This window comes from Aythya ferina (assembly GCF_964211825.1).
Source record: "Aythya ferina genome assembly, chromosome: 7".
Taxonomy (NCBI): domain Eukaryota; kingdom Metazoa; phylum Chordata; class Aves; order Anseriformes; family Anatidae; genus Aythya; species Aythya ferina.
In genome coordinates this window covers 16,136,227-16,156,796 of record NC_140302.1, presented here as the reverse complement: position 1 = coordinate 16,156,796, position 20,570 = coordinate 16,136,227, and the positions used below count along the sequence as shown (strand labels likewise).

At 41.2% G+C, this 20,570-nt stretch overlaps 1 protein-coding gene across 1 annotated transcript; it reads left to right on the top strand.

The window, feature by feature from the left end:
• The first annotated feature begins 246 nt into the window (after positions 1-246).
• PLAU (plasminogen activator, urokinase) lies at positions 247-9,135 on the top strand. Its single transcript, XM_084524867.1, has 11 exons — positions 247-350; positions 1,803-1,910; positions 2,998-3,040; positions 3,194-3,298; positions 3,787-3,952; positions 4,193-4,278; positions 4,384-4,573; positions 5,195-5,349; positions 6,222-6,362; positions 6,956-7,104; positions 7,945-9,135. The coding sequence occupies exons 2-11, from the start codon at positions 1,851-1,853 to the stop codon at positions 8,137-8,139; spliced, it is 1,290 nt and encodes a 429-aa protein (XP_084380993.1). The 5' UTR covers positions 247-350; positions 1,803-1,850; the 3' UTR covers positions 8,140-9,135.
• Positions 9,136-20,570: the final 11,435 nt, after the last annotated feature.

The window sequence follows — 20,570 nt, the reverse complement described above, 5'->3', positions numbered from 1 at the left end:
GCGTGTTTGGACACAAGCCGTTCTGCTCACGGCCGCCGCTCGCGTTTCTCTTTTGATTTTATAACTTCTCGTAAAAGCTGCCGGAGGCCGCGGGGAGGCCGAAAGCAGCCTCCCTGCCCCACGTGGACCTCGGCCCGGCTGCCGGTGCCCCCCGAAACCGAAAACCCCCGCCCTGAGTCACCCCGCGGCGAGGTGAGCCCGGGGGGCGGCCCGGGGGGCGGCCCGGCCCGGGGCGGGCGGGGAGCGGCGGCGGCACCGCCCCGGCCGGGCCTTTATAGCGCCCGCCCCGGGCTGCTGCCGGCACAGCTCCGGCCGTGCAGTGCCTGGCCTCCTGTCCCGCTCCTGGGCTGGTAAGTGCCGCTCCGGGCTGCATCGGCACGGAGAAGCCATCGCTGCTCGCGGTGTGGGGACGGGGCAGGGCGCTGCTGCCCCGGGGTGCCGAGGGGAGAGGCCGCTCCCGGCCGCCGCGTGGTTTGCAGCAGCGGCTGGCAGCGGGGGTCGGCGCGCTGAGGGATGGGCCTGAGAAAATAATCATTTAGGGGACTGAGTGGTTCGTATAGCTGCTAAGCGCCTTTAAAAATTGCTGTCCTCACGTGAATTGTGCTGAAGGGAGAGTGCGCCTGCAGAAATGCGAGCCGCATCTGAGCAGTGTGCGTGAGGCACGGCTTGCCTTCTGAGCTGCTTACAAAGCAGGGGGTGCAACTGCATTAGCAGTTCGCCTGGGACTGGGTCTGCATTTTTTAAATGAATGCACTGATCCTCTCCCACGCTTTGGTTTGTGCCCCAGGGTGGCCTGTACTTGTGCTGCAGTGCTTTGAATTAAGTTGGAAGATGCACTCCCATGCCACTAGGTGCTCCGTTTGGTGACAGAACAGCTAGTGCAACCTGAAAGCCTGGGGTGCAGAAACAACGTGGGGCACCAACTCTAGTCTGCGGGAGGAAAAAAAAACTACTTGCTAAGGTAGATGGAAGGAAAGTTCCTGTGGAGTCTCCTAATGATTCTTTATAGTTACCTTACTATTGTTTTTAATGAAGTGAGGGTGCATTCTTCCTCCCCAGGAAGAAATCCCCTGACTTGAACTGCATTTTCTTTTTTTTTTTATAAAAAAAAAAAAAGAGTACTTTGTAGCTCCTTCCTGCATCACTTTTCCAGACTAGTCTTTTTTAACAGCCACTTGGGAGGGTTGCTACCATATGAGCTTGATGACAAGAAGTAGCTGCCTGTAAGAGGTCAAAGCAGAAGGCGTTCTAAGCCTCTCTAATACTCTTAGTGAGGTAACCACAAGACCAGACTGTCAAGAGTTTGTGGTGGGCAGAGGCAGGCAGGGTTATGCAAGTGCCCAGCATCAATGTGATGCAGCTGACAGCCATGGAGGTACTGAAAACATGAGCTTTCCCTTCCAGGTCTTAGAAGGGTTGTTCAGTGCTCTTAGGAGTCTTGCTACGAGGTAGTAATGATCAGTTAGATAGGTACAAACTGCTGGACTGCAACTAAATCCATCTGCCACTTTCTGACTGTTAGTCTATGCTGCAGTAACCAGGAGTACAGATTTTTCCTATTTCCCTGTCTCATTTATTTGCATGTCACAAAATCTGGCTACATACCTAAATGTACAAAAAAAAACCTTCAAGCAATGAAACAACCTTTTTTTGAACTTATGGCAATAATATGCAGATCTTCCACAGTAAGCCACCTCTTAATTTTCGTCAGTTGTATCATGACTTACACAGAAACCAAGTAAGACAACAGAAAGCTGATGCTGCAAGCTAAAACATGCTACTAAATTCTCTTTCCTTTTCAGAATCAAAACAAAACAGAAGAGGAACGAAGTGAAAAGTTAGCTAACACCATGAAGCTATTCATCTTCCTCTCAGTAACCCTCGCCACTCTTGTTGTGGGACTAGATCCTGTAAGTTTTGAAATAAATGAGAGGGGTTCTAGTTGGAACCACTTCTATTTCGTTGATTATACTTCTGCTTTAGACAGGGTACTAGGAGTTCAATCTGAATGCTTGTTTCTGCTGCCTTTGCATGTACATGTACATTTGCTGCACATGTACCTCCAAGAAACCTTTTTGAACCCTTTGGTTTTCTTCTGATTTTCTTCTAACTTAAGGTGTCTTCTAGAGCACAAATAGTGAAGACACCACGCAATAACCAAGAAATTTATCTTTTATTTTCTCATAGTGCAATCTAGATTTGGACACCAAGGACCAAGAATCTGATAGCCTTTCATGCAGGTGGATATTAGACCTTAAGTAAAGTTCCACCTTACCCTACTTGAGCGCAAAGCCTAAAAAAAAAGAGCAATGGACTGAGTATTTTTGACTCAGAACTTATGTGACAGTTAACATCTATTAGTAGAGCCATTCCCTGATATTAAGGAATTATGTTGCTACTGTGACACTTCAGCTCAGACAAACCCCCCTGACCCCTGTAAAAAGACTAGTTTTATCTCTTTATCCATGGGAGCAAATATCCAGCCTGCAAAGTGGAGGCAGAACCTGGAGTTCGGGCGAAAATCTATTGTTGTGTAAATCTACTGGCTATTATCCCATAGCACAAACACAAAGCATGAAGGTCACTAAAAGGACAGGCAGCTGGAGGATATTCCATCTTAGTACTGCTTAGGAACTGAGAGGTGGGGAGGGAGAAATCTGATTCCACAGGGACCCTTGAGAGCTGCCCAGGTCCTCACAGCAGAAATACCTGCAGTGTTGACCTGATGTGGTGGACTGAGTTGGTAAAGGTTTTTCAGACTGTTAGTTTTGGTTTTATTTTTTTCTCCTTTTTTGGTATGGCATTTTCTTGTCTGTGCTGCTGAAGCAAAGTTCCACTCCGCATTTGCATGCAGACTCTGCAGAACAAGTTGAGCTGGTAACTATGAGCAAAAACCTTTTAAAGCACTGGGGAGAGCATGCAGTAGGGAACACAGCTTAGCCCTGTAATGGGTAACAAAACATAAGTTTCCTTAAATATCTTTTTTCCTCCCTGTAGGCTTATGGCATGAAGCACTACAAACCATCACATAAACACAAGGGTAAGTATCTGCCTGTTAATTTAAAAAGAGCTTGTTAACCTTGATAAAGGGACTTTTAATGACACTTAAACAGAAAACTTAGTTTGCAACTACACTTCACTTTACTTCACCATTTAAATATTTTGCCTTTAATTAGTGGTTTTCTACTTGCAGACTGTCACTGTCTGAATGGAGGAACATGCGTTACCTACTACCTCTTCAGCAGAATAAATCGTTGCCTGTGCCCAGAAGGATACGGTGGGCTTCACTGTGAAATAGGTAGAGTATCAATCTTCCTTGATAATAGCTGAAGTAATTGGAGACATGAGCACTTAATACTTATGAAGTGCTAAGTGAAAACAGTACCCATAAAACATGACTGGATATCCTGCAGCACCTTATACTAATAGATCCATTGAGGAGAAATGGCTAAATACTGGAGCAAAACTGGGATTTGTAGTTCTGTCCCTGCTTCCTCACAAATGTTCCCTATTTACTCATTCATGTTTCACTTTGTAAAAATAAATGATCTTTGGGAGCGTCCAGAGGAGGAAACAATTATATTCTGAAGTAGTGAAGTTGTTAAAGCAATATAAATGCTTTAAAGCATGAGGTATTTGATGTGCAAAACTCAAATAGAAAACATTAAATAGGAACACTATAATCAGCCATCTGTTTTCACTTCTAATGCATGCTTTTTCATAAAAATGGTCCAGACATTGTTGTATCTGTTCTGTGGTAGAAGTAAAGGTTTTGTTTCTTTTCAGATGATGACAGTATATGCTACACTGGGAATGGGGAGAACTACAGAGGAACAGCAACTGAACCAGGGTGTTTACTGTGGGATCTTCCTTCCGTAATCAAGAGAGGTGCTTACCATGCTGACATGAAGAATGCTCTGCAGCTTGGACTGGGCAAACACAACTACTGCAGGTAAGATGATGCATCCATCTTCCTGTGATGGCATTCCCAGAAATGTCTTGAAGGATGGTACATCTTTTAAAAGGAGTAAAAGCTATGATGAAAGATACCAATTCTGTGTTCAAACAGTTAGTCACTTTCTCTGGCATATCTTGCAACAGAGCACCTCTGGTCTTTCCAGGACAGTTAAAAATCTAAGACAACCATTTCATAAACTGTGTTAATGACACGCATACTACCTGTATCTTCCAGAAACCCAAATGGACGGAGCAGGCCCTGGTGTTACACCAGGAGGGGATTCTCCCTTCAAGAAACACCCTGCAACGTAGATAAGTGTGGTAAGTAACATTACTTTCAAGAGAACTGTTTCTAACAGAGGATATGCTTGTTTGTCATGTGAACACCTGAATGAAATCAAGGTCTGAATGATATCTTCCTCACAGAGCGCACATGTGGTCAGAGAAGCATCAGCAAGTACTACAAAATCGTTGGTGGAAGGCAGGCTGAGGTTGAGTCTCAGCCTTGGATAGCTGGCATCTTCCAAAACATCTTGGGTATCGACCAGTTTCTGTGCGGTGGCAGCCTCATTGACCCCTGCTGGGTGCTTACAGCAGCACACTGCTTTTATGATCCGTAAGTGTGTACAGCTCTGTATCCTTCCATCTGCAACTTCCTTTAGCTGTCTTTTTTTGCCTCACTAAGCAAAGATGAAAATCAACTAGTTAGCATGTTCTTTTAATTACACAGAACAAGAAGAGCATCCATAAACATGTATTTGGAAGTCCAGGTTTAGCAGACTGAGCTAACAGACTGCAAACTTTGTGATGGATTATGCAATTCAAACCAATTTACCCAAAATTGGAACCAGGATTTCCTTCTACTTGAGCTGTTCCCAAAACTTAACAGTTGTACTGGAAGGTGATGAACTGCTGAATAATTAATTTAGGGTGTTTTTCCTTGTGGAAAGCTGATCCTCCCTGCATTGTGCTGGGGGGTCTGATTGCTGATGCCTGGCATTAGCAGCAGCTAGCCAGACACGCATTTTGCAGTGCCTGGACATCTGGCTTATTCACTCTATGTGGTGAATCAGGAGTCTTTCATTTAGTGTACTGGATCAACTGTCACAGCTGTGTCAACTTTCCTTTTTCTTGTCTTTACTGAAGTAAACATGAAACAGAACTGGGACTTGATTTAAACTGCAGACCTCACTGTCAGAAACCAGTAGCCTTCATGGGCCTTATTACTTTCACTCAGGTCAAAAAGAAGACCAAGTACGTCAGCCTACAAAGTCTTCCTTGGGAAGTCTGTACTGAATGTTACTGATGACAATGAACAAGTGTTCATGGTGGATGAAATCATCTCTCACCCGGACTTTACAGATGAAACAGGTGGCAATGAGAATGACATTGGTAAGTGTCATCTTAATATGAGCCTTTAAAACACTGAGGATAGCTGGAGGCTATATAATTATGGTGTATGTCAAGTATAAGAAGTAGAACCAGAGAACAAATGAAGAGGAACAGGAGCCAGGTGCTTCTGAGAACCAGGCCTGTGGTGCAACTTTCATTTGTGTCAGTCTGATTTGTGACATCTCAGATGCAAAGCTCCTCAGTGCATTACCTGGCACACTGGCAAGTACAGTGGGTAGAGACAGAAATCCACCTGCTGTGTGCATGTGCTATGGTAGAGGAATGCCTCATCAGCTAAAAGTTTTCCTGAATTAATCCAGATTCTCTGAAGTCTCTCCAGTTTACACAAACCTCTCCTAAACCAACAAAATCAGATAAGTTTCTTTAACTTGGACGGAACAGAATTGCTGTTCTTGAACTTGACACAGCTCTTCCACTGTATGCTTTAAATTCTATAACCCTAACCAGGTGCCTGCTACTAAGAGAAAAAGGCACAAAGAACACTTTCATAATACTTCTGGAGAGTAGTGCAGTATAAACTGCCCTCTTGAGTGTGGTGACTGCCACGCTCTAGAGACAGTCAGGAAACTGGTATTTTTATATGGTTGAAGATGACCTTTCACAGAATACCTCCTCCCTGACTTATCACCCCTTATTCTTTCAGGAAAGTAGCTTAAGTTGCAATGTTTACCAGTTTCAATGCTGGAAAATTAATTTTGTCAGTAAATGCTTTTAGAATGGCTGTAGTCAATGAGAGGGTTCTTATGTAACCAGAACCCCCATAAACTGTACAGGATCTTTCTATTTTCAGGGAATGTGAAGGGAGCTTGCTTTAGAAGTTTAAATGTGTTCTCTCTGATTTATTTTCTTAGCTTTAGTAAGAATAAGAACAGCTTCTGGACAGTGTGCAGTAGAATCCAAGTATGTAAGAACAGTCTGCTTGCCAGAGAGGAACCTTAACCTACGTGACAATACCCAGTGTGAAATAGCTGGCTATGGAAAACAGGATTATTGTAAGTGAATGACTTCTCTTTTGAAAGTTTTGCTTAACTGTATGGAAACTGGTTATTTTCTACACCATGATCCCGAAAAGATGAGAAGGAAAAAAAAGCATTGCAGCTATTCTATATATTCTATGTGCTTATGAGGTCCTTTCTTTAACTTTCTCTAGGTCTTTCTAGTTGCTAGTAGTACTCTAAGTCTTCTCACACCTGTCAACCATGCCCAGTAAGCCAAGATGTAATCAACAGCTGTCTTTGCATTCCTTATGTACTGAGAACTAGAAGACAAAGCTGTGCTAGAGGATTAAGCAAGGATATCATCTATGCATAATTTTGTCCAAAAACACACCAACTATTTCAAAAAAAAAGCTTCACAGTTTGCAGTTGGAACACTTCTTTTCCTTCTCTTAAAAACTTAGTCACTAACAGTATAAGTAAAACAATGCCATATAAGCTGGAAGTAAGAGCCTCAAATCAGAATTGGAATGGTTAAGGGTGGTGTTGGCTTTCTTGTTTCATTGCATCAATGAGTACTAGAAACATGTTAGCTTGTTTGTTTTTCCTCTTGGAGGGTGAAAATAAACTTTTTTTCCTTTACTATCCAGATGATATTTACTACGCTCAAAGACTGATGTCAGCCAGTGTGAACTTAATATCACAGGACAAATGCACAACTAAATACTATGACAGTGTCAGAGTTACTGACAACATGGTCTGTGCTGGAGACTCCCTGTGGGCAACTGATGCATGCAAGGTAAAACTGGGTTTTGTTTGCTTGTTTCAAAACACTTTTAAGTGCATGCTTATCATGTGGATCAACTGGTAGCATTCCTTAAAGTGTCAGGAGAGTCCTTTCTACAGAGGCTCCTCAGCAAAGCCAGGGGAGTTGACCCTGTACTGTGGCTGAACACAGGGAAGCCGGTGGGGATCTAGATAGGTGTTAACCTCTCCAGACCAGCCTTTGGAGGAGCAACAGCTGCAGTCTCTGCCACTGCTCCTGAGAACTTTATTTACAACTTGTTCGAGCAAAGGCCAGTAGATACACACATCAGAGGAATATAGCAGCTGTGCTAGTGTCAGCCTCCCCTTTTAACTATAGCTTTCTGGAGGGACAAAAGGTGGATTACAGGAGAATAAGCCTTCAGATGGATTCCTCAAAACAGGCTTTGCTTCCCTGCACCTCAATAAGCAGCATGGGTGTGTCACATGTGCCACTAAACAAACAGGAGTTAACCATAGGTGTACAAGTACCTTGTGTGTAGGGGGATGATTAATTCTGATAAAGGATTGGAAATGCTGGCTTTCATCTTGTATAACTAGCCTAACAGCTGTCATAACTTTCATAAGTGCTGTGTCCAGAATAATTACTGTCTGTGCAAGCTAGGGGTGAGCAGAGACCTTGTTACTGTACAGATCGTGCTCTAGCTGCAGCAGGTGCTGAGTGTTTGGTTCTACCTATACAGTGCTTTCAAAAATCAGAACTAGCTCATAGATATTGACTGCTTGTTCCAGTTCTGAACAGCAGTAACAGGTTCCATGTTACAAAGGCTCCATCTGCAGAAAACAGCCTAATTTACTCTCTTTGCCTTCTCAGGGAGATTCCGGCGGCCCCATGGTCTGTGAGCACAATGGCAGGATGACGCTTTACGGGATTGTCAGCTGGGGAGATGGCTGCGCAAAGCAAAACAAGCCAGGTGTTTACACCAGAGTTACTAAATACCTTAACTGGATTGACTCCAATATGAATGCAGTGCTAACCAAAAGTCGTTCTTTCCCTGAACCCAAGTGATATCTTTCCACATCTGGACTCAAATGAACAAGTTTAAGTCCGTGTTGATGCCAGGACACAAAGTACTGACTTGACTGTAAGAGTCTACTTTTAACTGCTCCTGTGGTCTGCCACTCACATCAGTTTCTGATGCAGAAAGACAGTTGATGTGGACTCACTACTATGAATTACCAAGAACCACTCCATGGGAAGCGAAAATATTTAACATTTAAATGAGTATTCCCATGCATAGTACTATACATATCAAGTTATCTGTTCACTTAATTTATGAACTGGTATCTGGTCAGGTAGTATTGGTCAAGCTTTAACTCATTTTACTTGTGTGCATTTGGTACATGGTTTCAGTCTAAAAACCTGACTCACCCTGAGCAGTGCTGTGTCAGACTTAATCTGTGAACAGCAGTATTGAGTGGGTGACAATGCTTTGCATCAGAATATGCAAGGAATTATAGCACCACTACTTATCACTTAATTACCATTTAATGTGTGAGGAAGGACCAAACTGAATTCCAGCTGAAGCAACAGGCTCTACACAGGGCTCACTTCTGCAGATCTAACACTAAAATCTTCAGGATGACAACTGCAGCTGTGTTGGTATGAGTACACCCAGAGGTTATACACTGAAGAAGGGAGCTAAAGAAAGGAACTTTGACAGCGTGACTGGACTTCTAGTTCCACTTTCTATGTCCCCTTAATCTAGCTAAGGCACTTCTTTCCATGTATGTACACAACACTGAGGAGATGTAAGGATTCAGTACTCACTGAGTGCTACAACTGTCATAGTCAGCACATCACTTCCATTCACTTAACTGTTATGGCATAGAAATTACTTCCTTCTCCTAAGACTTACGCTGGTTTTATTTTAAAACTTGTCTTTGTTTTATAAATGGAACTATTCATATGAGGGCTGGAACCTCCTCTTTTATTTATTTTTATTATGTTTAACTTATTATTTGTATTATATATGTAAATTTATAAATAAAACTATTATTCTTATGGGGCTGTTCCTTCTTTGTTTGAAACAAAAGGCTAGGATTTGAAAACAGAACTGCTTTTAGTAAGTTCTAACTAATCAGTGTTAATCACTGTCTCTCTAGATGTCTCTCTACGTCACCAAACTTTCTCTTTACTAAAGCATTTCACACAAAAATTGACTGTCTTGAACTCTGAGGTACAGTACTGAACTGCAATGTGTAAATGAGTAAGCCAAGTAGCATAGGCTGAAAAATATGATCTAATATCTGTATTGTAGGAAGTTCTTGAGTATTCCTGTGGACTAGACATTCCAAGTAACTGCGGCACACTAGGCAAAATCTCAAAGCAAAAGGTCTTGTTTAGGTTTCACCCTAAGGAAACACTATGCTCTTTGACTGCTCTGCAATAAGCTTCCACCCACTCTGCAGGGCAGGTGGGAAATGAGGAGATAGGTTTCAGAAGCATGCTCCTTATCTTGATCTTGACTGAGGTGTGAGCACAGGTGTAACAATACAGTATACTCCTTTTGCCAAAACACTGCAGCAATATCATAGAAAGGTGCTATAAAGGAAGCGATCATGTCAGTTTTTCTCAATACTTTGTGGATGTTATTTTTATAAAAGAAATACATTTGACATTAGTCTCAAACACTGAAGCAAAACCTTAGCTGAAATTATACCTCAACAACAAGCTTTACTCATACTACAGTTCACTTCCTTTTTTCGGGAAAAGTTCACCCAGAATAGAATTCATAGAAGAGTGTTAAGAACAAAGCCATACTTAAAGCCAACTGAATTTCCAATACTGGACAAAACGTCAATTATAAACATGAAGTAAATCCTTGTTGAAGATATTTTGTTGTTTGGGTAGACATTAAAGGCAGCAAATGTTCTCAAGGTCTTCTGGGTGGTTAAGAGAACCCTTTAAGATCCTAGCGTCGCTCCAACATCTGAAAGAGCATGCTTTGTATGCTGTGGTTTTGTTTCTTTTAAAGAAGCTGCAAGAAATGGGCAGACAGGAGCCTCTGCTGTAAGTGGTATTTATAGCAAGTTTATGGGGAAGAGTTTGTATCACAGCACCATATATGAATGTGCTATGTGTGATACTTGGAAATCCTAAAGCAAAAGGCCTGCACATATTATAACAAAACCCTGGCAAGCATTTAACACTGCTAAAAATGACTTCCTAATCCAAAGTGACCATCATGGATCTAATTAGCAGGCTAATTTCTGAAATCAGCAATTCTATCCTAAACGAATGACACAGTAGGCCAGTAAGACTCCTGTAGTTACAGGTCAAAAGATCACAGGCCAGCAATTTGGTTTACCATTTTTGACCTGCTTTTTAAAAAGTTAATACCCAAATGTTTTTGTTTTGGGTACTAGGTACTTACTCATCTTCTCTCAGAAATTCGGAATTTGAGTATTACTGGAATCACATTACAGGACTGTTAGCAACACTTAAATGATTGTTGCAGATCAGATCATAGTAACATTTATGTGCTTATTATAGATAAGAAAATCTCAGATGTGTATGTGCAAGCCTTTGGGGCTCTCATACAAACCTTCTTGCCTGAGATGCTAGCTGCTTAATGATCAATGTCTCCAGATTTCAGAAACATTTTGGAAAAGTCTCAATTGAGATAATTGTGAGCTGAAAGCTGTGTTCTGAATGCAAATGAGCAATATCTGGGAAAGAATGGACTTTTTTTTAAAAAAAAAAAAAAAAAAGTACAGTAATATTTCAGTCATATACTTTTTTTTTTTTTTTTTTTCAGGTTATAGACATCAATGAATGTAAAAAAAAAAAAAAACTGAAAAGATAAAAACATTTTTCCTTTTTTTTTTTTCTTTTTTTTTTTTCCATTTTGATAAAACAGAGATGAGGTAGATAAACTCAGCTCAATGTTAGACTGACTACTGTCATTTCATAGCAATGTGAATTCAGAGTTGCTCAGGTCCAAACAATATAGCAATCCTTTAAAATTTATCAGAAAATGCATCAGCTAAACTCCCTCCATCCAATAAGCCCACTGACCTTCTCAGAAGCACACTACGTCTTGTAGCTTATTTTACTTTTGGGTACATGAAGATTGCTTATTTGTGATGGAAGGATGGGAACAGGAATCTCAATGAAATCTTGTCCTTTAGGCTCAAGCCCAAAGCATGTAACATCTGGACTATTTCCAGTTCTGTTACTGTTAATCACAATGTCTTTATACATCAAGTTCCCATCTAAAAAGTGAGTGGGACAGCATTTTCTTTCTCCCACAGATCTGCCTTGGTAAGCTTTTTCTGGTGGAAGGAGAGTTGACAGCCATGTGAATGTCCTCTGAGTAACACACCAATGTCCCAGTCTTGTACAGGGACAGCAAGCACCACTTAAAACACAGATATACAATACTGGGTCAGGAACACTTTTGCAGTACATTTTGTGGTTGGGATCTACAAACAGAAGTTTATGAGCAGAGGTCAACAGTGTTTGCGGTAGAGTTATTTGGTGAAAGCGTGCTGTATGTAAACTGCTGTTTAAAGTTTGTGCAGAGAATTAAAATCGCATTGTTTCCAGAGAACAGATTGGAGATCTCCTGCGAGAGACTGTGCAATTAGAGACTGCCCAAGAAGAGGAGGAAGGCATTCTTTGGTGGTTTTCTAAACAGTAACTGACAGCCCAGTCTGACCAGTGTTAGCAGAAAATACTTTGAGCCCAACATAAGCAATGGTAACATAGTTTTAGAGAGAAATCTACCATGTTTTAATCTTATCTTTCATGCTGCTATGGATTTCTCACTCCACTCCACTGCTTCTTTAATTTAAACATTTATCAAAGTATGAAAGTCAACAGATTTGCAACAGGTGGAGATACAAAACTATCTTCAGGGTTATTCTGTATTATCACCATAATGAACTGTGTGTTTGTCATTGGCCTCTGTGGGCTTTTTGTATGAATCAAGTCAAGTCCATACAATACAAATTTCAGATTGCTCCCGTCATTAATGAATACCAATAAGAATGAAGAAGATGTGATAAACAAAACTTGCATTTAGGTCTCTTTTATTCTGAAATGTAGGAAGCTCTGGAGGAATCATGAATAAAGAGAGAGCCTCGAGACCAGAGGAGATTTAGATGCACTCACCAGAAATGAGATGCACACACGAGAGGAGACTTAGTGTACTTTTGGTAGTGCACTCCCAGAGCCTAGCCTCAGGTTTTTAGGCTCTGACTGATGGCTGCTTGTGTGTGCAATCATATCTGTTCTTTATCTTTTGTTAGAGAAACTGCCCCAACAAAAAAAAAATGAAATATTTAATTAAACACAGTGTACATACATCTCTGCTTTGGCAGCTATAATATTTATGTATATACCTAATATATATAACAGAAGCCACAGGAAGCATTTCCTTTCTCTCTTTCCAGGGGGTGAGCAGAAGATAATCCAGGCTGTGGCGCTGGGGAGGAGAAATAGAAACAGTGTTGAGAGCTGTGCATGGAGCATGGCGAGCACCACTGCAGAATGGCAACAGAAATACTAGGGAGAGGACCTTTTTGGAAGATACTGGTTATCTGCTAGCTACTAACATACATGCAGGACAAATCCTGATACCGTAAATCTGCTCTTACTTAAGCATATATTTCCTTCATTTCAGATATGTGGCAGGCAATGGGAATGAACAAGGGTCCAAAAGGCATTTAGAAACAGCTCTGATACAGGCACTAGCCAAAGGGAAGAGATCAAACTCTCAGAAGCCTTTGGAGCATGACTACTAAGAACTCAAATCCGTTTTATCTTCAATACTTCCACAAAAGAAACACAATTAAGCAATAAGGATAAAGCCGTATCTGATGTGTTCAGGACATAGGAACCCAGTTTAACCTGTCAGCTCTTAAAAAAGGAAGTGATGCATTCTGCATGGACAGACCACTTTGCCTTATATAGCTGAAGCCTTCTTAATGGAAGTGGAACTAAAAATGACTCAAAGCACTCAAAAATAAAATGTGTTTTAAATAAACTAAGTTATGGTGAAACATGATACAGAGTCACCTATTTGTTGCATATGTTACATCACTTCCATGAGGAATTGTATATGTGGGAGAATTTTGTGCACATTGAAACCTGACCTAATCCAGAGCAGTATGACTGTTTTGTCACCAGGCCTTCATCTCCCATCTGACACTTAAGCATAGCTCTCATTTGCTTTAAAGCAAATGAGAACAGAGATGATCCATAAAAACAGAATCAAACCTTTCTGCATTAATCCAACTTGTAATCTGAAGTTTAGATACCTCTAGCTCAAGCCAAAGTAAAAAATGTAAACGGCATTCTTGAAACAATGCCTTTTTGGTAAGGAGCAAATCTGGGTTAAACTTGGCATACCCCTTCCAAATCCATTGCACCCCCTGCAGTTATACAAAAGGACAGTCTGAGCAGAATCAGGGGTGTGGTGTTTAACCTTCTGGCAAGTGAAACCTCAAAGAAGTGGAAATAAAAGCAATTTATGGAACAAGTACCTCTTGGACAATGTACACCCGCAAGTTAAGCATGCACATACAGACAGACCCTTAACAGCAGTATGTTGAACTCCTGGGTCCTGTTCCATAGCTACAACCAATTGACTCATTCAGACTTAGGCTGCCTCTGCCTGGTAGGATACACTACAGATGTTTGAAGCCGTTTGAAGCTGTGAAGGACTGCAAGTATCCTGGTTTCTAAACAGAATTCAGAGTGAGCTTAACAAACCACAGTTTTTGGAAATGAGCAAGATGCAAGTTAATAAAGACAAACAGGAATAAACAAACTCACGGATGCAGATGAGGGATGACTGGTATTAAAGCAGATCCAGAAGGCACAGCAAACCACAAGCTGGATTTAAATCAACAGTATTGAGTTAAAAACCATAAGCATACTGACACATTCACTTGCATACAGTCTGTAAGCCTAGGGACTATGCTGACACTCAGCTGAACCTTGTTCTGGCATCACTCTTCTTGATAATAACACAACAAAAAAGATCAATGATCTAGAGCACATTAAAGAGAAAAGACTGAAAATAACTAACTTGTTTAATCTAAAGAAGCAAAATCTAAACAGGGGATTTTATTCAAAGGGAAAAAGGCTGCTGCACAGAAGGGAATAAACTGTGCTCTGTGTCTACAGGAGACAGATAAGAAACAATAAACCTGACTGCAGGAGGGGAAACTGATTCAAGGTACTATGAAAACTTTTCTAATGGTAAGAGTAACAAAGTGCTAAAATAAATGTCACTGACTCTCTCCCTCTCTTAGAGGGAGATAAGTCTGATTATACTGTTAACTGGATCCTGAAACAAAACTGGAAGAGATTTTGAAAATCATCTAACCTCAGGTTCCATGTTCTATTATGAAACAGATGATGCTCAGTGAGATGACTACATGAAAATACAGACACCACAGAGAAGTTTAGAAATAGTATTACACAACTGCAAATTGAAACACCTCGTTAAAAATTAGCTTTAAGATGTGGGTTCTATGAGAGACAACAGTCTGGATTTCTGAATTAACCTCCTAATGGTAGAATAATAACAATAAAGTATTGAGCAAATGTTTCTGTGACTCTTAACAAAACAATATTCCAGACAGAATTAGAATCAAATGAAATGCTTCCATGACCCCACAGGGTCACATTTCCAAGGAATTACAAGTGCAACTGGCAAGTGAGTAAAACAAATGTCCCTTGTTGGTAGTGGAAATGTTGTTTCTCTGTTGAATAACTGGAAAGTGTTTTGTACGTAATGCTATGACTTGGCATCATAAACACAAATTACATCAGTATGTTTCAAGCTGAAGGCCCTTGGTTGTGATGCAAACCTTCCAAAGCTCAGTATTGTTATAAGGAGGCAATCAGGAAACAAGCTGAAAATCGCTGGCAACCACCAACCACTGCCAGGCACAGGTGTATGAATTTTAGGATCTGATGCCTGTTTAGTGACATAGTACAATTCCTGAAAAACAGATGGACGTTTACAAATACATATATGCACAGGTATCAGAAATGAAGCGAACTATCTCAGTTAGTCATAGCTCTGATTTTCTAAATCCAATATATTCATAATTTCAGCAGCAGTCATTAAGAAGCACCACTTACTAATTCTTCCTTAAATTTTCTCTTGTGTTGTGGCACAAAACATTAGCCTAGGTTAAAACAAAGCATCCCCAAATGACATGAATTGGAACATCACTGCAGCTGTTGAAACTGCAGCTGTTCCATGAAGATCACTGTGCGTACTTGGGATTACTACAGCACTTCAGGACACAGGAGAAAAAAAATCTTAACTACCATTCCAACTCCTTCATCCTCAGATACACTTGCAAAGTGTGACACATTGCAAATTGATGTGATTGCTTAACTTCTTGATTTTTAAACACATTCCCATGCTATGTCAAAGCAGCCCCTGCCACATAAGCACTGCTTTGAACAGGTACCCTTGACAGCCTCAGCTGTATGTTGCTCTGGAATTTGCTGGGCAGCAAGCAGCTTTAAGTAGCTGTCATTCCAAAATTAACCCAGTTGTCTCAAAAATGATTTTAACCAATAAGCTTTCAGAAAGAGGAGAAAAACTATCAGACTTAAATCAGTAAAAGAATTCAATTTCCATCATTCAAGAAGCAAGAAGATATTTTTAGTTCCTTAGATGGTTACCAGCTTCTGTTCTGGAAGGACCTTAGCTGTCATTTTACAATTGTGATTCTTCACAGAATAAGTTTTAGGCATTCTTGTTTGGATGTTTGATCTGGCTGTGAATGCCTTCCTGTTGGACTAAAGCCATCTAAATAACTTGAATCTATGTGTGAGTGAACTTAAATTACAGTCCTACATCCTATACGATAGAATAAGCTTCCATGGTTGTATGAGAACATAGGGATGATTTTCTTTACAATAACTGCTGCCTTATTCAAAAATGAAGCAAATGCGGCCACATTATTCCTGCCAGTACTTTTGTATATGACATCCTTCAAATGTTTGATTTGTTGTTGAAGATTTCCTTGAAAATGTGGGGTAGAAATTCCTATTCCTTCTGTCATCTGAAGACTTGCTGAAGACAGAAATATTTTAAGTTTCCAGCTTTATAGAGGGTCACTGGGTCACAGCATAAAGTGAATCTAGGCTTGGGTGGTTCATTTCCCTTGGCCATCCTATACTTGCGATCAAATATATTTGCTGACAGACACGACATTTTATTCATCATCTTAAAGAACAAGTGATTGCTAATTTCATTATAAACTAGATGTAAATTGATATTTATTTATTTATTTATTTATTTATTTTCCCCAGAAAACACAAGTTCATTTAAAATAACTGCAGTGAGGTTGGTTGTACATATTACATCTTCTGGCATCTAAAGACACCTCTGTCTTATATTAACTGCATCCTTTATTTACAACAGCCTTATTTAAAGACACACACAGCATCAAGAGCTCTCGTCTTTATTGCTTGGGAAGGCAAATCAGAGCAATTGATAATATTGCATCCCTTCCGATTTGGGATATTCTATGCTTCTGTGATTCTATATCCTGCAGCTGAAACCAGGCAGGCTATGGAAATATTTTTAGACAGTCAACTCAACTCAGCCCTAAAACTACATTAAAGGGGCTTCTACAACATTTAGAGGGGAAATGCTATTAGTTACTTTCTTCGCTCTAAAAATCTGGGAACAATTCTTGTTTTTAAAGTCACTTTCTAGTCCTAAAATGCACACACGTCCTCCTGAAGCGTGAAAACAACCACAGGTTCAGAGGCAAGCGAGCTGTCAAAGGAGTGACCTGACAGCTGTCGGCAGGATGGGACAGTGACAGGACAGCTCATGAGCGCTGTCAACTGCGTAGCTTAAAAACTGAAGCTGGTCCCGCGAATGTGGCCTGGTTTGGATTCAGCCGAGAGCAGGAACTTGTTCTCCATCGCAGCACAAGCCGCCAGGGGGAGCGGCAGCCCCGGGAAGCGGCGGGCACGGGGCGGCCGCGCCTCGGCCCCCTCCAGCGGGCGGCGCCCGCGCCCCGCGGCTGGGCCGGGCCGGGCCGGGCCGTGAGGAGAGGCCGCGGCCCCCGGCACCGAGGCAGCTCCAGCGCCAGGAACCGCCCGTGCCAGGGCCCGTCCAGGCTGCCGTCTGTCACCCGTGACTGGGAAGCGTAGTTTGTAAAGCCAGGAAGCTTTTTTTCAGGCTCTAATTTATCAAGTGTACACCAATAATTCTTCTGAGTACATTGCTATAAGAAAAATGTGAAAAACGTGGCAAAGATAAAAAAATCCTGCTTCATGGTTCCATTAGGAGCACTTGAAAGTGTTTTTTTTTTTTTTTTCCTGACGTACAAACAGAAATCAATGTTGCTTAAGGAAGCAAGCGCTCCTTTTTCAGATCAAACCCGAGCGCCTATTTCCTCTCGTTCTGCAGATGCCAAACACGACAGCCAGATGCCTGCGGTACTGGCTATTTCTCCTAAACCAGCTACCCCATTAGGAACAGGTCTCCTGTATTTTGAGGCTCGCTACAGACTGTCAGACAACTCCGTGAGCACTGCAGGCAATCCCCAGTGTCTGTTCCTATTGATCCTGATGGCAGCCCAGTTACATTCCAAACTAAGGCCAAATCACCCGTTCCTTTGTGGTCCCTTCCGCCACAAGTACATGACGCACTGTATTTTGAAAGCAGATGATACCAGGCTGGGGAAATCAGCATTGAATCAGAAATTAAGGCAGGAGGTAGAAAGTTTTCAGTGATCTTTAAAATTATTTATAGTATTGATATTGTTTGCAAGAATTGGTGGTTCAGATGTCCAGGGTAAGTGAGTAGATCTTTTTTTCTCCTGAAAGGGTAAATTCTGGATGACAACGCGAAGACAACCTACTGCAGAAGAAAATATTCTGAAGCATTCAGTTACGAATTAAACAAAGAGTAACAGCGAGCTCATTTTCTCCACAGGATGCACATGACCCGTTAGCCCCATAGAACCTGTGGGATGGTTACAAGTCATACCATACCAATTAGCTAAGGAAGAGAATGGTTTGGGGGGCAGAATTCAATATTCCAAGCTATGAAGATAGCTGTTATAGCATAGTGGCAGAATGTTTACGATGCACAGACCAAGTTCACCAAAGATTAACACTCATTAATTGAAAGAGAAGTTTTTACATAAGCCACAAAGAAAATAAAATCAGTGTGTTCACAGCTCACTAACAGGAAAAATGGTGATTTTTTTGGTCATATTTGACTTTTGATGAAAATTATTCCCACTGTTTCAAGAAGGTGGAGACTTGTGTCTGAAACAAGTATTTACCACACTGTAGAACATTTTCACAATAAGTCCATAAACAACATACCTATGCCAATTAAAAAAGCAAATAGAATACACTTGTGTTTTGCCATGAAACATGTCAAAAACGTATTTTAGCTGTTGTAAAGGGGTTAAACTCTGATAAATGCTTCAGCAAATTAACCTGGTTTCCCTTCCTAACTATACAAACTGTTGCATACATTTTCCCCTCTAGCAATCTCATTTTCATTGTTTCACACTACCACTCTGAATAGTAATTTGGCTTTGAATAATTGCCCTCATCATAATGCAGATGTCAACACCAAACTCTACCGACAGAGACTACAGTGAATGCAATGCTGTGGTTTAAAATGCAAGCTCTTGTATGCAGAGCCAGTGAAGCATGTGTTTTTTATTTTTCAGCTGTTTCCCACAGATTGAAAATTCCACAGGCTACAGAGTTTTGAATAATTTAGAATGCTGCTTGGAATATTCTTTAGCTAGAAAAAATATTTTAAAAGGGAGTGAAATTACATGATTTGCTTTGCTGGATAGATTTGATTCCTCAATAAGCAGTCTTCCTAAGCAGCAGAGACTAAGAACATAAAGGGGTAAGAGACATAAAACATGCCAGGAGAACAGATTGATTCTTTAATGAAACTCAAGAGCAATTTCATCACTGAACAAGACTACACCAGCAAGGTTATTTCTCTGTTTCGTTGACAGGAGAGTAATGAAACTAAGCTGTAGGACTTGCTTGACTACTCAGAACAGACAGAACTCGGGTAGGTGTAGGGCAAATAGATTAGCCTGCGATTGCTTTAACGGCAGGGTAGGGTGTTGGGGAACCAAACACCGTGACACTTGTTACTCAGAAAGAAATGGCCAAACATTTATTCTAACTCACTGGTGATATCTATGATGGTTTAAGATAAATGTTTAAAAAAATCTATTACTTCTCTCATGTAAAGGAATGTGAACCCAGCAAGGGAGTCAGTTAAGGTCAGCTTCCTCATTGTGCATCTTTTTCCACCTCCTCTGCACGTCTTCCCTCAGCTGGAGCCAAATTCAGAAATGGCATTTATATTGCACACATTTTTTTAAAAATACCTATTTTATTCAAAATAAAATACCTGCTAAAGAGTCTCCGATTAAAAACAAAACAAAAGAAAAAAAACACACCTCTGCAAGTCTTGTTTATCTAGATTATGTTCTCCTAATGAATAAAACATCAGAGCTAAAGCATCTTTAACAGGATCAATCCCAAATGTTCAGCCCTGCCCTCTTCAGTGCCAGCAGCTCCCCTTGCTTCTCACAGGCACCAGATACACATGCCAGAGGTAGGATCTGGCAGCTTTCTCACCCTAAAATCCAGATTGTCATGAATTAGAAATACACTTCAATGAGATTGAATGCCTGCAAGGATAACTCTCACTCAGGATAGTCAAGGCACTACAAAACATAGAAGTATGAACTTCCTATGCAGTTTATGTTTTCCAAACATTGCAACTCATAGTTCTGAGTCTGGGCTGCAGCTCTAGCAGGAGGCTGAGGATGAACTGAACTGAACTGCAGCAACAGTGTTCTGTCTGTGAAGAGTCCCTCCGGGGCTTCCCTCACTTAGACCTGTCAAGTCTCATTGCTCACAACATACGACTCACTCAGTTACACCTCAGCTAGTGCAGATTCCCACTTCTGCCACAGTTTGTGCTTTGTGTATTTGCAGTGCCACGATTTTCCTCTAGCTCTTTGCTGCACCTTAGGTCCTGGGGTTGCAGAAGGAGCAGACTTTGGCAGCAGTGCTTGTTCTGGGCACCAGCAGCTCTGAGCCTAGCAGCTCTGTGCTTTCCCACAGATGTGACTCCATGACGTGACCTTGGCCATGCCGGATGCACAACTTTCTGCCTCATCAAATACAGTCCCATGAGTAAGCATTAATATCTGTTAAAAGATTCAAGCTCCGAGAATAGACTGTGAGTAAATATAAATCAACACGTCTGCATGGCTGATCAGATAGTATTTGCACTCGACTGAAACCTTTAAGAAGCAAGCAGCCAACACTGTCAGCTTCACGTGGCCTCAAAAGCAGTCACCAAATTGATTGCAACAAGTGGCCAGTGGAGCTGAATCACTGCCCCGGGGAGGAATGCCCACAGTAACATCTTTGCTTCTGAA